Below are 21,697 nucleotides of genomic sequence, written 5' to 3'. Positions count from 1 at the left end.
CATTATTGTCTATTTAGTGGCTGAATTTTTTTAACCTTTGTTACCTCTGAGGTCAGCTTAAATGATCACAACAGCCCCTTCTTGCACACATTTGTGAGGCAGTAAGTGTTATTAGCACTCTTTTATACATAAAGGACCAAGGCACAGGGGACTGACTTGGGAAGGCTCTGACAGGGGTAGAAACACAAACCCAGATCTCTTAGGTCCCAATTCACAAGACCAGCCTATTTTATGATGTCAGCAGTCTTTCAGTTTTTTTACGACTGTTTATGACTCTAAAGTTGATAGAACACAGGCTTTTTCATACTACAAAACTATTTAAAATGCTTATTTTAAAGGATTAATTTGCTGTGTGTCTTCAGCTGCTGAATATTCCAGATATAACCAGGTGCACCCAACGTTTTGCTGAAGATGCCAAATATTCCCCGTTAAAGCATACCTGCTGTGCTGCTAAATGTATTAGGAATGTGCAGGCTTGGTGCGCCTGCTGTGGTATTGAACAGGCCTGTTATGTCTAGGGAAAAGACACCTGTTTTTCTAATGAACATCCCAGGTACTTTTGCTGAGAATATACCTGCTGTGCTGCTCTTCCTATTAAAGTACAACTAGGTTGAATCCCACTGCAGTGTTACTAAATTTGTCAGGTACACCTGGGTAGCCCTGCTCTACTGCTAGATGTACCAGTTGTATCTGAATATCCTAGTGATCTCAGCCCAGTTTTAATGGATGTTGGCAGTTCAATTGGAGCAGGCAACTCTAGTAAAAAATATTAACCGTTTCCTATTCCTCCTACAAAAGAAAGAAGAGACCTCCCTTCCACTGCCTTCCGTTTAGTCACACATTTGCTAATGGAGAAATAAAGGATACTCACCTATTAACTGCATTAGTAGGAGTAATAGTATTAGCAGTAGCATTAGCATTGTGGTAGCATTTAGAAGCCCGAGTCATTGAACAAGAACCTTGTGCGTGAAGGAGAGCACACATGCAGAACAAAAAGATCGCTTCTGCCCCGAGAAGCTTCTTCTTATTTTCCATCTTGTCATCATTTTCCTCATTCCCTTTGTTCTAACATACCCCGCCAAAATACCCACAACAAGAGATTCATCCAGGGTCTGATTTCCATTGGTTAGCATGCCTTGACTTCATTCAGCCTGATGAATGCTCAGGGTCTGTGGAGACCATAACCCAAATATCCCAAGCCAGTTCACTGTCCTATCACCCATTATTCTGTTTTTCTCTGTTTCTATTCCATATTCTGAGGATCCTTCCCAAAGGGGCTACTTCATTTATAGAAGCAAATATTTATACGTATTGTATGCAATAACCTGCCACTCTCAGGATAATTTTGCAAGGTTTTCCATGTTGTACACCGCTTGCTCATTCCCTGTTTATGAACTGGTTCCAGCTTTCCCATTAAGGGGTCTTGTATTTCATCACTGGAACAGAGAGAGTGTTATCTGGCTCTGGACCACATCAGCTTCAGAATGAAGCAAGTTCTGTTGTCAGCATTGATAGATCACACTTTTATGACAATGTTTTATGGAGTTTAGGAACCTTAGTACCTTCTATGGTTAAAATCCAAGGAAGTATTTCCATTAGGAATGGACAGAAATAGTTGCAGAATGAGCTTGATCTCTCCAAATCAAGGGGAACTATACAGAATTTGCTTATGAGACTGCAACTAAGACAGTGAAATAAGGCCCGCCACAACTTTCTGCTTTCATATAGCCGACTCTCTCAGCGATTGTTGGTACCACATTATGTGACACAATGGTCTCATACTGGCACAGAACAGGCCATTAAGTCAGACATTACTGTTTAAGTGTGCTATGCATTGAAAATCACATTTTGATACAAAGGGTTTTGCAAACTTTCTCAATCTGGGGAAAACTATGAGTTGTTTGAAGCCTGAGTCCAAAGAGTGTTGTGAGGAGCTCATGGTTGGGAGGGTTTTTTTGTTTTGTTTTGTTTTTAACAATGTGTTTTCTGTTGGTAAATGCCAGTTTTGTTTAGAAATATTTTTCAGGCCTGGGAAGCAATGTTGAGATGTGAAGCTCCTGCATGTACAGCACAACGATCATGGCACACACTTAAGTAGGTAAAGTCTGAAGTTTTAATCCCCGCTCCAAAATTAGTCAAAGCAGGGACCTGTGCTGGGTTCCCCATATCCCACACAGTACAGCCCTAACCATGGGGTGCTTGGGTGCTCTGGCCTGGGTTTCTGTCTCTCCCTGGGGGAAAAAATCCTCACTATTATTCCAATGTAAAATGAAACCAATTCCCAAGCCTTGACACTTTTCATTAAATGGAATGCTTGATTTGTGGCCAGCCCCAGAGCTGACTACTCTCAGCTGCCCTGAAATCAGCTGGAAGTTAAATGTGCCCTTTACTTCAGTGTCTGCTTCTCCTGGGTGATGGAGAAGGGATTTGCACATGCAGAAACAGCTTAAAAAGCTCTCTAGGGAAGGGCAGTCACATCAGTAAAAATATTGGGATGGACAGTAAATACCAAGGTACATCTGCCTTTCTGGCTGGTCACCTTTACGGGAACAGGAAGGGGAAGAAACTAATTATATTGGGTGAAATTTGCTCCTTTCCACTGCACTGCCCCAGGCCTATGTCTCACTTAAGTCTGGTACATATGGCAAAAGTGGGAAGCAAGTGGTGAATAAGCCTTGCATCGGCCCTTTGCCCAGGAGCAAGTGTTCTTCAAAGTCCTGGGGAATAGCCGCTACTTGGATGAGTTCTTGTTAAAAAAAAAAAAAAGTGTCCCACCAGCAACACTAGTCACCTGTTCCCATGAACGCCAAACCTGAACTCGACAGCAAACAGCACAAGGTTCAGCTTCACAAAGCACAACCTAGGGAAAGAACAGGCCAGATTTACAGTCACAAAGAGATACCTGGACATGTCCTCACTGTAAAAAGCAGACTGAGAGGCACATGGGGGATGGGGAAGAATAATCAAATCTGCTCTACCTACCGGCAAACCTCTGGAAAAGACATGCCTACAAAATCATTGGAGAGCTTGTAAGTCATCACTTGATAGGCACTGCCTTTCAAAACATTCCTGTGCCTCACGCTTTTTCTCTTTACCTAAAACAAATGACCATGGAGAAAATACATTGTTATGAAAGCGAATGCACCAGATGACTCCATGTCACACAAGTCTGGGCTGGCCACATGGCAATGATACAACCACCCTTGCAGTTACTAGAGATGGAAGGACCCCAATTAGCTGCTGTAGCAAAAAAAGCACACCATATATAAATAATGAGCCAGACTAATCCATACCTCACTCGAAAGCTTCACACTTATATAATCATTAAAGAGAATATAGTTTATCATCATAACCAACAAAGACGACAGTCATGTACTGATAAAATAAAATATAAAGCCTCAGTCTCATTACTTTAAAGCAAAACATTCTTTTACTTTGCAATACGATTTTCCTAACTATCTGCCTTATTTAGGGCTGCTTTCTTCTTAAAAGTATATTGTTATTAATTGCATATAATTATTATAATCATATATAAATTGCCATAACTAAAATCCTATTCTGCAGTCAAGAGGATGGGTAGGAAAGCATGTGAAAATAGTTCTCTGTTCTAGAGACTATATTCTCAAGTGCTGGACTCACCATCATTGTGCAACTTGATCCATCCAGCTCTGCAAAGTAGGTAGAAAGAATTTTTGTACCCACCTTGCAGTCATTTTGCATAGAAGTAAATGCTTAAGCAAGGTCTATTTTGTCTGCCTCCCTTAAAAGAATATCTATCCTGTTACAAGAGGTTTGATTCCAGTGTAGCCGTGTCCACTGTAGAAAAACTGCACACCTAAAACTCTATTTAGTGACATTATTCGGTTATAGCAGAACAACTAAAGCTAACCAGAGAAGGACAACTCGTTGCATGACAACTTGCAGGATCTGGAAATTTGTTTTCAATTTGCAACCAAGGCAAAGGCTCTAAAGCTTTCCAGGACTCAGGAGAAACAGAATGGTGTTGAAAGGCCTGTTTTTTGATAAAAAGGTCAGGGTTGGTTTCTTTTTAATTTGGTATTCTCCATTCCCCCAGTTCTGGTCAGCAGTGACCAGCAAGCCCTGCTACTTCAAGTTCTGACGGGGTCTAGAAAATGACCCCTCCAGTGTATAGATAAGCTCTGTATTTATTTCACAGTCCATTCATTTAGTTTTGCTTAAATACATCCTATGAATGAAAAATCCCATAAGTCAGAAGGGACAGCATAATGGTCTATCTACTATTTTAATTGACAACACCGGGAAATTAAATTCCTGCGGAGTCTACTCAGGGAAGGCAACTCAGCTGGCCACTAGGTGATAGTAAAAGCATACTCAAGCACTAGGAAACATGTGGCTTATTCAGACAACTTAATGCCTACCAGCTTTTTTTTTTTAATCTTTTTATTACATCTTGTGACATTGGCTGCAAGAACTGCAGAGCCATTTTTTGTATTGAAAAGTTAATATGTTGCTTATCAACTTCATTCTTTAATAGGGACAGATCAGGAATAGGAGATGGAAGGAGGCTAAATTGAGACTGACCCCTTTGCAGAGAGACATCACAAGTTCCATGACTCAGGTGAGTCCCAATTACATTCTAATTTAAAGGCCTAAACAGTTTAGAGACCTTGCAGTGTCCCTCTCCAAAAGGTGCTTTGAAAGAATAAAACAGACAGAAAATAAATAAATCCAAGAGGATCCTAAAGTGTGCAAAGCAGGTTATTAACCTCACAGGAAACAAAGAAGGAAAAGTTCGCTCATACCTCGGCTCATTGACAACAGTTCAAATCCAAAGGTGCCTGGGAGTCTTGCATATTCAGCGTCCTGCACTTCAAAATGATGGCAGGGGCGCTTTAACTAAAGCTCGCTGGACAAGCTTTAGTTAAAAGCACCCGGGCTGCCATTTTTGAAGCACAGGGACACCGAATATACAAGGTGCAGGGGCTTGGGAGTGTGCTAATTAACATGCTCCAGCAGACTTGATTCATCGAGTCTGCTCCAACGTGCCATAATTACAGCGCATCAGAGCAGCATGTCCCTGCATGTCTACAAGCACTCCCTAATACTGCAGACAGGTGTGTGCCCGAAAGGTTGCAAAGAACAATTTTTCCAACTATTTAGTTGGTCTAATAAAAGATATCACCTTTACCCAAAGAACCTTGTTTGCCCTAGTACTGAGTAAACTCTTCGATTAAAAATTGTCCCTTGGGTTACCGCATCTGCTCTGCCAATCTAAGACACAGTATGGACAAGGCAAGACTGAAAATACCCATGCAGAGTTTTGACTCAAACGAGCATTTCAGATACATGCATACATTTTCGATAAAATTCCACGAGGCTGCATTTGCACTACTTGGACAAGCAAAACATTTACCTCAGCACTCTCCTTCCTCACAAACAAACTGGTTAGGAGGGTGGACAGCCCTGGAACCAAGCAACTTTGTGCTATAAATCCAAGTTTTAGTTCGGCAAAACAGATGATGCTGTCCCCTATTCTCCAGTCCCAGTTGGGGATGTTCGGCAGGTATACCTGTCTCCAGATAAGAAAGCAAAAACAAGGGCAGATAATGTTAGGCAGGCTTACCATGACCCTGAAAAATAAACCTTTCTTCAGTTTTCAATGCAAAATAGGTTTGGGAAAAGAATTGCTTTATGTTTCTCTAAGAATATGGTTTACTATGTGCAGTTAAGCAGCACAAAAAACTGAATCTTAAATTTCGATCAATATTTGACAGCAGTCAATAGGAAGTAGGAGAAAAATCCATTCTGATCATTTATTGTTTAGTTATAAGGAGACTCTAGATCTGTAACTGAAGAAGCAAGATAAATAGGATTCAATCTTGGCCCTGTTGAAGCCAAAGGAAGCTTTAACACTAACATCACTGAGGCCATGGCCTTACCCTGGACATTGAGTATGACTGATGGACATACAGACAAACCACAGGGATTACTGTGCTACCTTGTTATGTGACTGGATTATCTGTATGATGACTCTGGTGTTTGGATAGTGATTCTTGATAGAGAGCACCCTGTGAGAAAAAAAAACCATATATACCTCTTGATTTATTTGCCAAGTCACTGAATCTGCATACAAATTGTACTGCTTCTAAGGAAGAGCTCCTACCTATTGAATCACCAGCATCACATACAGCTCCCCCACGCACCCCAGGAGTTGCCCATTCAAATACTGACCCAGCCCAACCTTGCTTAGCATGAGAGAGCTCATGCAACTACTGCACACGGTAGTACGCTTGTAAAGCACACCATGGTTTGTTCCAGATAAAGGAGTATGACTCTTTGAGAGCTCCAACATTGTGCATGCATGCGAGAAAACAAGAACACAAGTCTTTGTGATTGCAGTGACCAAACTGCTGCCAGTTGCCTCCATTGTCTTGCATAAGACCTGACATTTAATATGGAAAAACAGTCAGGTAGCCTTAGTGTTCTCCTGACAGAAAAAAAAGAGAGCGAGGAGAGAGACGAACCCTTTTCTTGCAGGTGTTAGTTTCAGCCAGTCAAAGAAAGGAAACATTCATTGGGAGATTTGGCCCTACCTCATAATATTGGAAGTGTCTTCAGTGTAAGGTTCTGAAGAACAAATGTCTGCAAGGATCAGACATGCATTTGCAGATCCCATCTATTTCCCAGGAAAGAAAAACAGAATTGGGGTTAAATTCTGTATGAAGCACAACAGTCCTCTGTACTTGCTGATTTTATGGCATGTGTCTTTGGTTTAAACCATGCCTAGGACCATCCTAAATGTACTGTTTTGGACTGGCATGCAAGACTGAATCACCCCCTAAGATTCAGGAGCCTACAGGCTCCATTCAAGCAACCCATACAGAGCAGGATGCAGATTTGCACTGTCAAAATGGTAAAAGGTGATAAATTCACCGCTTCTATTCTTAGAACAAGCAGCAGCACTGAAATCTCCCCCAACAGTGAATTGCCAAAAATATTCAAACGTTACAGCAGGCTAGGAGAGCTCAGTTTCCATCACCTGATCACTTTTTGGCTTTGCCAGCGAGACTGCCAATGCAGGTTCATTTCATTTGTCCTTCAGGAGCTGGAGGGAGGCCTACCAAATGCATTTCACACAGGCCAACACCCAGAAAAGACTGGCCCTGGATTCAGACTAGTTATTTACATATACTTTTAGAGACTAATAAACTAGATTCCTTCCCTCTTCCTTCATTAGGATATTTTACCGAGAGGCTGCAACGTTAAGAAAAAAATGTGCCTCCTAAATACACTTCCTATTTTCCAGTCAAACCGAACGAGAAACAAACATGACTCAAACTGCTGATTTTTTAAGTGCTGTTTCTAACCATCAACAAGATTCTCAATGGTTTAAAACCAGTAATTTAAAGCCAATTTCCAAAACTGCTACATTTCATGGAATTTTATTCATGCCTCTTAAAAGCAGAAAGATCGCAATTTGGTTGTGGCGTTTATTTTTCCCTTTCCATCTTTGCACTTCTTATTCCACTAGGCAGACAGACATTTAGTAACAGATTCCTACAATCATACTCGCGTTGAAAGGGATATAATTCTACAAAGTATTCCTCTGAAATAAATGGGGCTCCTTGAGAAGTAGTCTGCTCAGTGCGAGTATAGGCAAGCCAAATCTAAACATTTGGCTGGAAGGAGCTTCTAGCTGGAGACACAAAACTATGGGTCATGAAATGAAAAGGGCAGACAGAAAAGGGAGTCTTTACCTGAACTCGCTTCAGATCTTCATCGTTCAGTGCAGAACCATGGAAGAAAGTGGTGTAGGGTGAATAGCAATTGAATACAGCTTCCAGCTCCAGGCTAGGAAGAGATCTATGCGTTGAAGAAAATACAGAAGAGAAGAGAAAAGCTCTTCAAGTGCTAATACTTATGTTCACAGTCTTCTCAACAATACCATTTGCCATTAAATAAAAAAAAAAAAATCAACCTAATGGGACCTTGACAGGTCAGTGAAGGTGCATCATTTAGACTGCAATAAAAACAAACCTTTGTAAAGCTTAACAACCATGGAAATGTTCCCTGGATTTTCTCTCTTTCTTTTTGTAATCGCAATGAGAATGGTATTCTTTTTAAATGAGCCTTTCTACTAAAATGAGCACAGACCAACCCTAGCCCCCTTGTGCTAAAGCATGTGAAATAGAAAGCAAGGGACTGATCCCACCCTTTTCAAGAAGTTGGAATCATTTCTCTTCACGCCATACAACACTTCACCTACCTTCCTCGTCTTAAACTTAGTTGCTATATTCGTACTTCACGGACAAACTTTTTTTTAACCAGTATTCCAAATGAAAATGTGTTTTGCCCCTCTCATAAACTCATAAACTTCAAGGTGAGAAATACCTTTTAAAACACTCACTCGAAGCTCCCATAGGTGCTACACCATAGAATATTGTCGAGTTATTCGTTACTGAGCACAACAAATTATGTTTGTCTAAAATATTTTCCATAGGAGTTTTTTAACTAAGAGTTGAAGACAGCAATAGATGGAGAATCTACCACTTCCCTTGGTAGTTTTCTTGGTGGAATTATTAAGCTCCCTCAAAGTTAACAATGTGTGCCTTCCTTTTCATTTGAATTCGCCTGGCTTTAAATTCCAGCCATTGCTTCTTGTTATGCCTCTCTCTGTCAGATTAAAAAGGACTTAACTAACTCCATGGGGGCAGTATAGCAGGTAGTAATGCACTATAATCAAATCAATTCTTAATCTTCGATCTGACAAGGCACTTAGACTGAGTTGTCAATTTAAAGCATTATTTTGCAGTCCTTGAATCATTTGTGTGGCTCATTCCTACAGCTTCTCCAATCCAGTAACTCCTTAAAAGTGCTGTCTCCATCACTGGCTCACCACCGATTTCTCCAACACCTCTTGCCAAAGTAAAATCATCTTCCCACTCCCACTTAATTTTCCACCTCCGAAGGTTCTTCTTTTAGAAACCTGTTCAATGACCTTAGACAAGCAGAAGATGGTATTTGTGGGGATAATGCGTTTGAAATGCCTGACATAGGGTCGGAAGGGACCTTGTAGATCTTCAAGTCCAACCCCCTGCCTCGGCAGGAGGAAAACTGGGCTCAAATGACCCCAGTCAGGTAGGCATCAAGCTGTTTCTTAAAGACCCCCAGGGTAGGAGCCAGCACCACATGATTTTGGCTCTACCAGCATGGTTCCATTCTCCTTCCTTTTCAAGCCCCAAGATGAATAAATGAGTTATGAGCAACGGGAAGAAAACACTTTTGCCTACAAATATAAAGACACATGAAAAATTGAGAATACCAACAGCTACCCAACAGCCTATTCCAAGTCCTGCCAAAGCGAGGCAATCTCAGGTAGAGTGAGTCTAAAATATGAATCAAAAAGGAGAATAATTTTATTTCCTTTAGACAACAATAACAGAAAACATTTCATCACAGAACTTCCCCAGGTGGGAAGGCCTCAATTGACTCCTATTTTATCATATCTCCCATTAATTAGTTATAAAGTGTGACTTCCCTTAGAACAATCCACCTGGCATTAAAACCTTCTAGCATGATCGGGAAGTGTATATGACATGTCTTTGAGATACAGAGATACTTACTCTCCCAGAAAGAGTATCTCAGTGCAAATATCTCCTGTGTCCTGGGGCAGGAAGTCTCGCAGGAAAGCAGTCACGCTCTCCAGAGTGATATTACCGCAGACAACAATATATCTACAGAAAGAGATTCAGAGAGCCATCTGTCATATTTGGAACCTATACAGTGCTCACTACAAACATGGCACATCGTATAATGATATATTCACTTGTAGTACATGAATCAGTCTTTAGATGTCTCTGAATACTATACAAACTTCTAGGCAGGCTGTGGTCCCAGTTATGAACAGCAAAGGTTTGGAACCGATTTGTGTCTGTAACTGTGATTCCATATATCATGATCCTGCCCATGGAAAGATTTATTTTGCAAATAAAAGGGTGCCTGTACATGAGCATGGAGGCTGCTCCAACACGGTGTAATTACAGCGCGTTGGAGAAGACTCAATTAAATCGAGCGTGTTGGAGCTTGGGGAATTCCCCCCTCCAGCAGCCTCCTGTGTCTCTTGTATCAAGAGCATCCCCACTCTTTGAAATGGCAGTGGGGGAACTTGAACTAAAAGTCCCAAGGGTGCTATTTAAATGGTTTAGACATAAGAAGTGGGGGGGAAAAAAAGGAATAATTTAGGAGAGACTAGGACAAAAGAAGTTTGAGAAGAGAGTTGATCACAAAAAGAAGATACCAGGTATCAGAGGGCTAGTTAATCTAACACGCATAGGTATAACAAGATCCACTGGCTAGAAGATCAAAAAACTTCAACCAGTTCTATTGAAAATTGATGAAGCAGTGAAGAATACGTTAGAAAAATGTGTTTTGTCTGAGAGTGGTTTTCTCGTTTCCTCTGACTTAGTTCTAATTTATCTAGCTGTTAACTGCTAGAGGTAGATCCAGTGATAAGGACCATGTTTGACAGACAGAAAGTTTTTGGATTTCGTTCCAGCTCTTCTCTGAGGATTATTTCACTCCTCGTTTCCTCATTTCCTGCACCCTGGGTGCATTTACATGTGCAATTAATTCAAAGCAATAAACTCTGGAGCAGTTTGAGCTGGGGTAAATTACTCCCAGGCATAGCAACTATACATGTGCCCAGGACAGCAGCAATTTCAGTTGGGGCACAGCAGTTTACACCAAGACCAGGAGCACAAAAGGGATCAGCCCCAGGCTCCAAGTGGCAGCGTTGGGTGACAGAGGGGCTGGCTGGAGCACAAGAGTGCTGAAAATCCAGAGCCATGTGGATAGGTAGCAGGCAGCAGTCTGGCTCCCTGCTGGGTAGGCTGACTGTGCACAATTTATGCCTGCAGTCGGCGTCTACATGCGTGTTTAATTGCAGTTAATTACCCTTCCATAAGACAGTCGTGTCTCTGACAGTACTGTTGGGGAGTACTATCTTACAGCTGTGTTAATTAGTTTACTGCGGCTGAATAGTGTTGCACGTGTAGACAGTGACGCTTAACTCCGCAGTTAGTCTAATCCGCAGTTAAGTGCACATGTAGAGGTGGCCCCTGTCTACTAATCTTATCTTTATTTTTCAAAGACAATAAAAACAGCAACACTTACTTTCTTCCTTTTACCACCGTGTAGGACCCTTCATATTTTTTGTTGCTTTCAACAATATCCGCAATTTCAGGGATGAAATTTGCAAACAGGACCTACAGTGTCATGAAATACAAAATTCTTAAAGACACCTTTGCCTTTTCCATCCATGCTAAATTTCAGAATTAGGAGCCATGGCAGCCTCACATTTGCTTCCTAACCCCACCAGTACCAAGTGGTGAAACGCATGTTGTATAACAGTGTGATATACGATTAGTGCAATCAATGCATTAGCCCCAGGGATCCAGCCACACCAGTATCCAGGCTCCAACCTTGGCCAATGTTAACAGCTTTAAAACCAAGCAAAAGCATCCCTGTAAGAAGGGGAAAGTCATCCTATGGGAATATATTGAGAGGATGGGAAGATAATTTAATTCAGTTCCAACTTCTCTGAAGCTACATCAGGGACTTTGAGCAAATCTGTCCTTTGTATCAACTGTCTATCTGTAAAAAGGGGATAAAAGCTTTCCTGACCTCAGTGTTGTGAGGATAAAACTTATTAAAATGGTCAGAGCCAGTGGTACTGAGTATAACGTAGTAGGCAGATAACATTTTTTCCCCAGTTCTGGTTAGTTAAAACTGGGCAAGTCTACACATGCACTTTAATATACATTAGCTGATTTTAATGTGCATTAAAGTGTCGCTTAAGGCATTTTTACATGTGTTGGGATGCAGCGCCAGGCGCTTTTAACTGGCGAGCTGCTCTAATTGAAAGTGCCAGCATGTCACATGCATCAGCATCACTGCGCATCCCAGTGCTGAAAAAATGGTGGCAGGCACTTTGAACTAAAGCTCATTGAATATGTTTTATTTCAAAGTCCTCCACCACCATTTTTTCAGTGCGGAGATGTGCGGCAACGCTGATACATGCAACACGCTGCTGAAGCGCATCAATTTGCCTTAATGCTCATATGGTTAAGGGCTTGCAGACCAAGCCCTACGAGGAGAGACTAGAGAACCTGGACCTTTTCAGCCTCCGCAAGAGAAGGTTGAGAGGCGACTTTGTGGCTGCCTATAAGTTCATCACGGGGGCACAGAAGGGAATTGGTGAGGTTTTATTCACCAAGGCGCCCCCGGGGGTTACAAGAAATAATGGCCACAAGCTAGCAGAGAGCAGATTTAGACTGGACATTAGGAAGAACTTCTTCACAGTTCGAGTGGCCAAGGTCTGGAACGGGCTCCCAAGGGAGGTGGTGCTCTCCCCTTCCCTGGGGGTCTTCAAGAGGAGGTTGGGTATGCATCTAGCTGGGGTCATCTAGACCCAGCCCTCTTTCCTGCCTATGCAGGGGGTCGGACTCGATGATCTATTGAGGTCCCTTCAACCCTAACATCTATGAATCTATGAATTTACATGTTCCTACAGACTCGATTAATCGCTGAATTTCCAGCATGTCGGAGCAGGCTCCATGCACGTGTAGGAGCCCTTAAACACCACGCTCTTTAGTTAATGCACATTAAGGTAGGCTTATACTCATTTTCCTAGTACTTCACAATGGAGGTACTAGATCATTACATCACATTAACTGAAGCACACTGATGCATGTGTAGATGCGCCCACTGAGTCTCTGTTCCAAAGCCTGAGTTTTTTTCATTGAATTTTTGGTGGTGGTAGTAAATATTTACTAATAAAAAAAAGTATGTATCAGCTTATATCCAAATACTTTTTGTGTCCTGCTAAGATCAACCCTCTAAAATCTAGTTTGGTCATAAATGCTGGTCAGGCCATCATCGTTCACAGCTCACCCCTGAATATGAGTACTGGCACTCAAATCACTTCGTTCCAGAGCAGTGGTCAGACACAGAAATGAGAGAAGCATTTCTTACCAACCCGCCAATGATGAAGAAAATCATGGAAACACGACCAAGGCAAGTTTTAGCTACAACATCTCCATAGCCAACGGTTGACATAGTTGCCATTATCAAGTACAAACATTCAAAATAGCTCAGGAATTGAGAATTGTCATAATTGATCCAAGGATCTCCAGAATTCTCCACCTAGCAGGAAAAAATTGAGACAGAAAGAGTAGGGAGGATTCAGATCATCTATCATTAATAATACATTCAGGCCCAGCATGAAAGGGTGCATCTTGGAAAGTTCTGGTGGAGTAACAGTTCTGTTGCTGATCCCATGCAACTTTGGTTTCCTCAGGGATGAAACAATCATACTTTTGGTAACGGACCCGCTGCTTATTGCCCAGCAGGAGTTACAGTACTCCTTCACTGCTGACAAACCAGCTAGAGGATTTATCAGGTGCCCTGTTGCAACTCACAAATATATACCTGGATTCTCCACCACTTCCTTCTGTTACCCGAACAAGAGTGTGAAGCCTCTTTGCCAGAAGTAATTGTCTAAAGCCAGATTTATGTCTAATAAATAAGCACAATTGTAGCTACCATAAATGTAGCTAACCTGATGTAAAACACAAATGACCCTATGCAACTCCAATTTAAAATGGAGCTTACACCAGTACATTTTAGTCTGGTAACATACGCAAGTTAAGTTGTACCAGTGTAAATGCCACTTCCCAGCTGCACTACATCTACATCAGGCACTTAAGATGATGTTGCTACAATAATGCAGATAGTGACAATATCCTGACTATAAACAAGCTCTGAGCCTTAGATAGCCTATGCCCTTCTCCATTAATTTCTGAACCTGCATACATTTTCCTTGGGGCTGGTACAGCTAAGAGACGACACCTTCCCCCTTTTGTCCCCATTTTTCACTTAAGGCAATTTTATAGCAGGCTTTGTACTTAAACAGTACTCCCTTCCTACCTTTCCCAAGTGAAAGGCTGCTAAATGTACCCCCAAAGCATCTGTCTTAGTACTGACTCATGGTCCCTAGAAGATGTGCAGCTGATTGTACGTACCAGGTGAATAAACCCTGCAGACGTGAGCCAGGTGCTGAGAAATACAGCTAACAGTTTGACCAGCTTGATTGAATTACTGGGGATAGGAGGGGAAAAAACATGGATGAGAATGAGCTATGTAAAAATTACAGCTTCCTGCATGACCCTGAACTCACTTATTCAAGTCAAAATACTGTCCTATCAGGTGTAGTATGACACAAACATACTGCATAGAACTTTAAGGGACTTCATAGGTCACAGAGTCCAGCCTCCTGCTATCATAGGGTGTTTGTTTTTTACACAGTGGGGGGGGGGGGGGGGGTGCTTTAAATTAGTGAGGCTCCAAGAGTCGCAACAATTAAAGTGCCTGGACCATTGTGTACATCGGTATCCCCGCACTGAAAAATAGCAGTGGGGACACTTTAACTAAAGTTTATCGAAGCAGCTTTAGTTAAAGTGTCCCCGCCACCATTTTTCAGCATGGGGATGCTGATACTCACGATGCTAGTCTGCTAGAGCGTGGTAATTACCATGCTCCAGCAGACTTGATTAGTCTGCTCCAACCCGGTATAATTGTAGCACATCAGAACAGCCTCTCTGCACATTAATAGGAGCCCATAGGCAACTGTCACATAATCCCATGCATAAACTGATCAACCTCCATCCTCAAACCAATCAAGTTTCTTGCCTCCAGTACTCTGACTAGGCAGCTGTTCCAAAAGCCTCACTCCTCTGACAGCTAAAAGTGTTCTAATTTCCAGCCTAAATTGATTGATGGCCTGTTTATGCCTATATAGGATTCTCTTATTCTCCCTTGTTATGAGATGGGCCAAAGCAATAAAATTAAGATATGGAGTAGAACTTAAATTTTTCTGAAGTTTGACCAACTGAGACCCAGGTCTTTGGTTCGGCTGATGATGGAGTCACATGGCGGATGCAGTGCTCAGAATCACACCGGGCACATCTACACAAGACCTTTGATGTGGAGTTGATGAATTAGCTCCACAGTAAAACGTCACCATTTAGGCATGCAGTGCTAATAGGAAGGAGTAAATTAATTAACCCAACATAGGATAATACTGCCAAACACAAGTACTATCCTAAGGTGGAGCTATTTACCGTGCTGCAGCACAAGTGTAGATGCCGATGCAGCTGGCTCGTACCGCACTGAATCACCCTTGTGCTTCAACCAGCCCCTCCTTAGCACATTGAGCCAGGGGGAGCAGCCCCGGACCAGCAAGCTGACCCTTGAAACCCCCTGCCAGCCCAGGCTGTGCCACCCCCACTCAACGTGCTGTAGTCCCGGGCGCATGTGTAAACACTGCACCCGGGAGAAAAACTCCCGCACGAACTATACCCGAGTTTATTCAGTTGAATTAGTTTGATGCGCAAATACGTCCACTGAGACCTGCATCAGCACTCTTCCAAAATTTGGGGGCTTTCAGATCCAGATCTTTGGTACTGGCCAATCTCTAACTATTACAAGAAGCAGTAAATGAGACATAGTGCTTTCTCCAAGGTGCTGGCAGTCTCATTTGATGCACAGTGCAACCATTCTTGCATACACCTGTGACGATCGCAAAGCTCCCATTGACTATAATGGTGCAGAATCAGGCTCTCTGTTCATAAATCATCTTCCCTATCATTTAATAGGTGTCCCAGCTGCTTATTCGTTCAGGCTCTGATTTTCTGTAAATGTGCACAGTTCCCCCTTACTAGTGAGAGTTGCTTTGAGTGTAGTGGGAGAGGGAAGGGCCCAGTACCTGGCCATTTCCCAGATAATATTATAAACTAATTTCCCAAACAAGCCAAGCCGTACTGCTACAAAATTATTTGTATCATTATTTGTATTTAGGTACCATTCGCTCTATAGGCCTGATGCATCAGCAGCACTGTGCTCAATAACTATACAGTGTTTTAGAAAACTGGCAGAGTGGTGAATGAGTGATGATTCAGCCTCAGAAGGTTTAATGAACCAAGACACAGGCCTGGATGTCCACCCAGGCACTTGTACCCACGCCAAACAAAAATGAAAAACTCATGGGGAAAGGCTCCCACTTGGTGAGCTGTCATTCATGATTTTGGTCCAACTGCTAAGCCCACCAAAATATAGGAACTGGGAGTAGATGGCATGTGATTGAACTTTGGCTTACCTGGTCTTGGTGATCTTCAGAAACTGCAATATTTTGGGAAGTTCCAGCAACCTGAGCGCTCGCAAAAATCGAAAACCTATAGGATCAAAAAAGGAAGAAATCGGAGAAAGGACATGTCTAACAACAAGATCTTGTGCGTGTGCGCACTTCTATTTCTATCTATAGCGGATGCCATATCCAACTGGCTACAGACAGTGAAATTCACTGCTACTCACAAGTATACTTGTCTCTTGAGTTCCACTTAAGGCCGCAGAAGAGGCTTGTATTATGAGAAAAGATAAGGAATTCGGTTCCTTAAGCTATATCTTGAATGCCTAAATGAAGCTCAAGTGACACCCAGGCCATATGGACTTAACCCCAGAAGCACTCTAAAGAAGCACTGCGTTCTCCTCACTGAACTCCTCAAGTGAGTAACATTTCATATAGCTGCTCAGATGCTCAATGAAGCACAGTACTAAAAGTTAAGCACATAGAGCAGGATGGAAGTAGGAGTTGTACAAGCCTTGATCCAAATCTGACAAGGTGGGGAATTTGTTTCCAGCCAGGCCTAGTTGTGATCCCATTCACAAAAGAGGAGAAGTCAAGATGGAAGACAAAACCTCCATCTCTCTACAGGAAAACATGGAGGCTTTGGAATAAGAAATGAAATAAATGTGATGGGAAACTATACTCTGATCTCAAACTTACCAAGCCAGTTCCTCTTCAAATAATAGGAGGCACAGACTGGAGGAATAGTGAAGAAATCCACAATGGAGTTCAGCTCCAGCCAGAATTTCAGCTTGTCGTCAGCTGCCAAGAACTACAGGCAATATAGAAAGCCAGACAGCACGAGAATGGCATAAAAGTGGGTCATATCAGAGCAGAAAGGAGGAGTCTGCTCAGCAAGCAGAGAGGCCCTTTTTATGAACTCCCTCCCCAAGTCAGAGACCCACTAGTGTCAAAGAGCCTGTGTCAAGCTAGTGTAGCCAAGGCACACCGCTCTTGATAGCTAATGAATGATGTACCAGGGAACAACGGGGCTAGCAATGCCTTTGACTGCCCAGCCTGAATGACCATGTGCCCATTTACAGCTTGGAAGTGGACTTCATCACACACCCAGAGTGGGTGTCAAATTCATGTCCCAGAAGCTGCCACTCTAGCACCCTGCCCAACCTTTGCTCTTGTGGGTACTCATTTCATGATTTGTTTTGTTTCGAAGTAATGCACTTTGTGACAATTAGCTGAACTGCGCCGACTTCAGTGGAGAATGCAGTTACAAGAAGGGGGAATTTGGTCCATTGTCTCACAGGTGTAGTATCTTTCCCTCTTTTTCGCTTCATTCTCATTTGTCTACGTCTCCCTGCGTGATCTTTTATTTTTTTAAGGTACCACATCTCAGGACAACAGACTAGAAAATCCAGAGGCTGGCAATCGCAACCCAAATACATCGTAAGGAAAATCTCCCTTTCTATAGACTTGGACAAAATTCCAGTGTCAAAATGTAAGCTGAAAAGACAATTCACATCAATGCAGTTAACAGTATTTTAACAGATGGTACACTGTGATCCACTCCATGCAAGGGAGAAGAGAAGGGGAATCTAGCTAATTGATTAGATGTTTTGAGGATTAGTGCAGGGGAATGTACGATTCCTGAAGGGAGCTGCAAAATAATTTGAAGATGTTTAACCATGAACTATAAAACAAGGAGGTACAAAACTAGGTGGAAATATGCGACATTCGGGCGGATTATTACAACTGACCTTTAACGTACAGTGCCCTTACCCGTAATCCAAAATAGAAGAGGAAGAAGGTATTGAAGCCCATATCTACAGGAAGGGTTTCATCTGGGAACGAGCTGAAGTATTCTATAGGTCTAAGGAAGGAAAGGTCACTGTTATTTGCACAAACTCCCCTGGTGCTTTAAACATTTAGGCCCTGATCCAAAACCCATTACGGTTACTAGATAAACACCTAAGAGCTTTAGTGGATCAGGTTTTATTTTGGATGTGAAATTTCCCCCACAGTGTGGCTAAAGGACTGCGTTTTATCAAGCAACTTAAATCTCTGCTTACTCAGAGAGTGAGGGTGTATAAACAATATCACATTTCCAGTAACATTGCTGAGTTAGTTACAAGATTCAGATCCCTTTACGTGTTATTTAAATTAATTGAAAATGGCGATTTCATACACAGCGTTTAATCAAACAGTTAGGGTGAAGCCTTGGCTGCCTTGAAAAGAATGACAAGACTTCAGTGGGGCATTAAATTAAAGGCTAAATTCTCACACCCCGATCCCTGGCATGCTACCTGGATCTGGCTGGCAGTGAGGGGCGATGTAGGAGCTGGCCATACATCTGAAAGCCAAATGAAGCCTCCCCCGTGGTAGGGGAATTCTTGGGTGGAGAGATCTGGCCAGCTAATCTTGCCCTCTAAGTCAAACAGCATAAACACCAAGTTTAACCTGGAGGGTGTAATGCTATTCATGGAGTGAAGAGTACATAAATAATCTTAACCGCTTGTTTATGCCTTGAAAAGAAACTCTTTTCCCTCTGAAGCTACTCTGAGCTGTTTGGCAGCTTTCTAATGTCTTGGGATTAAACACAATATCGGATTGCACTTGATGTATAATTCTGCTTCTGAGGTTTGCCCCTGCTGATTGAATTCACTTCAGATTGTTCCAGGGCTTTTATATTTTATTTATTTTGTTTTAACATTCCATTTTATTTTTCTGATGTTATGCACCAGTCAAAATAAAATGCTGAGAAACAATGCCATGGCATATTAAATCGATCAAAAGGTTTTACATATTAATATCTTTTTACCCCTGGGCACTTCCTCTAAAATATATGCATTCAAGTGCAGATTGATAGGGGCCACGCCATGCTTTAGTACTCAGTCTAGTTATTTTATTTCAGTCGAGTAGTTTACCAAGGGCTAGGTTTTCCAAAAGACCTTAATTCCCACCAAGAATAGGTGGCCAGATTTAAAGAGAGCTCAGTGGCTGGGTGTACAGTAGGTGCTGAGCTCCGTTAAAAATTTAACTATATAAATGTCACAATGGGAGCTGCCGGGCTTCAGCCACCAGTTTGCATTTAAGTGCCAAAATGCACTTTTCAAATTTGGTCTTCATTTTGCTGCTGAGAACTTGTGAGTTTGAGCCTCTAAATCCACGAACAGAAAAGGAAGAGAAATAAAGTTCAAGGAAACTTGAATAAGTACAGCAAAAAGAATGCACTGGGGATGTTTTCTTTTTCCATTACACTATATAATCAGTAAATGTAGTTATATTGCAATTATAGTGTAATTACATCGAAGTTCTGCTTTTAATGTCTGTAATTATTACTAAATTTAAATAACTGGAAGGTTAACTAAATGAGTGAGTGATTGCAGTGTAAATACAATGTTCCTTAAATATAAAAATCTGTGCGGTACCCATGAAATCAAAGGAGTTAGAAAGTGTTAGCTATATTAAATGTTAACTTTCTGCTTACCTTGGTTAAAGGCAATGAATTACCATAAAGCAAAAACTGTAACACAGTTGCAGTGGAACAACTACAGTGCAACAACTATGTAATTACAGGCACTTTATGAAATGAAATGGAATTACTGCCTTATGCTGGGCATTGTTAGCTCAAACAATCTTGTCACTGCTCATTTTCAATAGTATATATCAAACAGGATAGGAATGCTACCTACTTTTCTATGCCAGAGCATACCATGAGATACCACCAAAATTTCCTATTTATTATGACTTTCCTCCAAGCCGGAGCTACACGTAAAAACAGTCTCTTCTTTCCTAAAATGTTAACTTGTTTTTTGTGGAAGCACAGAGGGACTGACATTTCTTAGATATTCCAAATGAATCTGTGCAGGAACCAATTCTGCTGACTGCATCATCAATAAAATAATCAGCCATATCCTCTATTGCTATGGTTGACATAAGCAGCAGAATGAACACAGCTGGATTTTGCAAGCTAAACATTTTACTGTTATTGTACCTGAAACTGGAAAGACACATCTAAAATTGACTTTGAACTGTTTGCATTTTTCCCCCCAACTTCTTCCTGTGTAAGAGGAAGCAAAGAACACTTTGGATAAAAACATCTGCATTCTACTTACGAGGCACAGTTGATAATGTAGATAATGAGGGATCCAATGCTCATTAGGAACACCAGTATCACCTAAAAGACATGTTAAGGAGGAGACTGTCATGAAAGTCTGCTTGCTGTTCAATACTAGCTTAGATCCAAAAGCACACTTAGTGTCCCGTGTATGCTATTTGTATGTGACTCGGAGGAGAGCATTGAGGAAGGAAGAAAGAGAATTGCCATCATGATAGACTCCACTGCTGGCAGTTTCAGTCAAGAGTGTTAAGCACCAAACAAGCTCTGGGGATCGAGTCCCTCTGATTATCCACAAAAGACGGTGCCTTTATAACCTGTGACTCCACCCAGATATGGAAGGAGCAGGGTTTATCATAGATTTCACAGACGTTAGGGCTGGAAGGGACCGCGAAGATCATCAAGTCCAGCCCCCTGCCCAAGGGGCAGGAAGTCAGCTGGGGTCAAAGGATTGCACCCATTTATGCATTTCTGCCATTTCATTTTACACTCCCTCTGCATATGGAGACTCCACATCCTCCTCCCAGGCTAGTCTGTATTACCAAGTGGTTAGAAGAAACTCTGTGAATTGTGTTGCATGAGCTGCAAAAGTGATGCTGCTTTAGCTTTGTGCACAAAGCTTGGGTTTTCATTTGCCTGTGAGAACCTCAAAAGACCAGCTAAGGTAGGGGTGGGCAATTATTTTGGGCAGAGGGCTGCTTACTGAGTTTTGGCAAGCCATCGAGGGCCTCATGATAGGCAGCCAGGTGCAGATAAATACATTTTCTACATTTTTTAGGGGCCCCGCGGGCTAGATAGAATGGCCTGGTGGGCCACATCCGGCCCCTGGGTCGCATTTTGCCCACCCCTGAGCTAAGGGGTCCTTGGATAGCTATGCCTCATCCTGCCCTGCCGGGGTAGGAAGCCTGTGTCAAGCAATCCACTTACCAGAACTCTCCCCACAAATGTTTGAGCGGATAGCATCATCTGCAACCTCTCGTGGAAAGCTCCTTTCCAGAGGATTGAACTTTGTTTCTTTCGGTACAGCTGGTGAGCATCTTTTTTATTCTTTCCCTAGGACATATGCAAACAGATTGGGATCCTAGACCTGCTTGAGGTTGCACTGCTTCACAGGACTTTTAAAGCCACACACCCACCACATCAGCACAGCCAGACAAAACAGAGAGCTGGTTTGGTCCATAAGCCGCAGGTCTCACAACTGAGGCAAAAGGGAGACTTCCCTCGACTGACGTGGCAGGAACCATGCTGAGCTTTACCGTACTGGAACGGTCTAGATGCAGATTTTACATGTACTTGCTCTCACATTACCACCGCATTTTGCTCTGCCATGTAGAAACCACACTGTTACAATGGACTTAATTAATAGTTGTTTGAAGTCTGATGAAAAAAAAGATTTCACAAAA

General features: G+C 42.2%; 1 protein-coding gene across 1 annotated transcript in view; it reads right to left on the bottom strand.

Annotated features, from left to right (window-relative positions):
* The window catches only part of LOC102375383 (potassium channel subfamily U member 1), a 69,657-nt gene extending 48,364 nt beyond the window's left edge, over positions 1–21,293 (bottom strand). The window contains 15 exon segments of the mRNA XM_025210364.1: positions 2,792–2,860; positions 2,983–3,095; positions 5,396–5,551; positions 5,981–6,050; positions 6,576–6,658; positions 7,740–7,845; positions 9,606–9,716; positions 11,155–11,246; positions 13,015–13,185; positions 14,064–14,139; positions 16,196–16,271; positions 16,883–16,994; positions 17,957–18,047; positions 20,293–20,354; positions 21,222–21,293. Of these exon segments, the coding sequence (XP_025066149.1) occupies positions 2,792–2,860; positions 2,983–3,095; positions 5,396–5,551; positions 5,981–6,050; positions 6,576–6,658; positions 7,740–7,845; positions 9,606–9,716; positions 11,155–11,246; positions 13,015–13,185; positions 14,064–14,139; positions 16,196–16,271; positions 16,883–16,994; positions 17,957–18,047; positions 20,293–20,354; positions 21,222–21,260 (1,427 nt within the window). The 5' untranslated portion in view covers positions 21,261–21,293.
* Positions 21,294–21,697: the final 404 nt, after the last annotated feature.

The sequence above is a fragment of the Alligator sinensis genome, unplaced genomic scaffold, assembly GCF_000455745.1.
Source record: "Alligator sinensis unplaced genomic scaffold, ASM45574v1 scaffold722_1, whole genome shotgun sequence".
Taxonomy (NCBI): Eukaryota; Metazoa; Chordata; order Crocodylia; family Alligatoridae; genus Alligator; species Alligator sinensis.
Note: the sequence above shows the minus strand (reverse complement) of the source record. Positions and strands in the feature narration are given on the sequence as shown.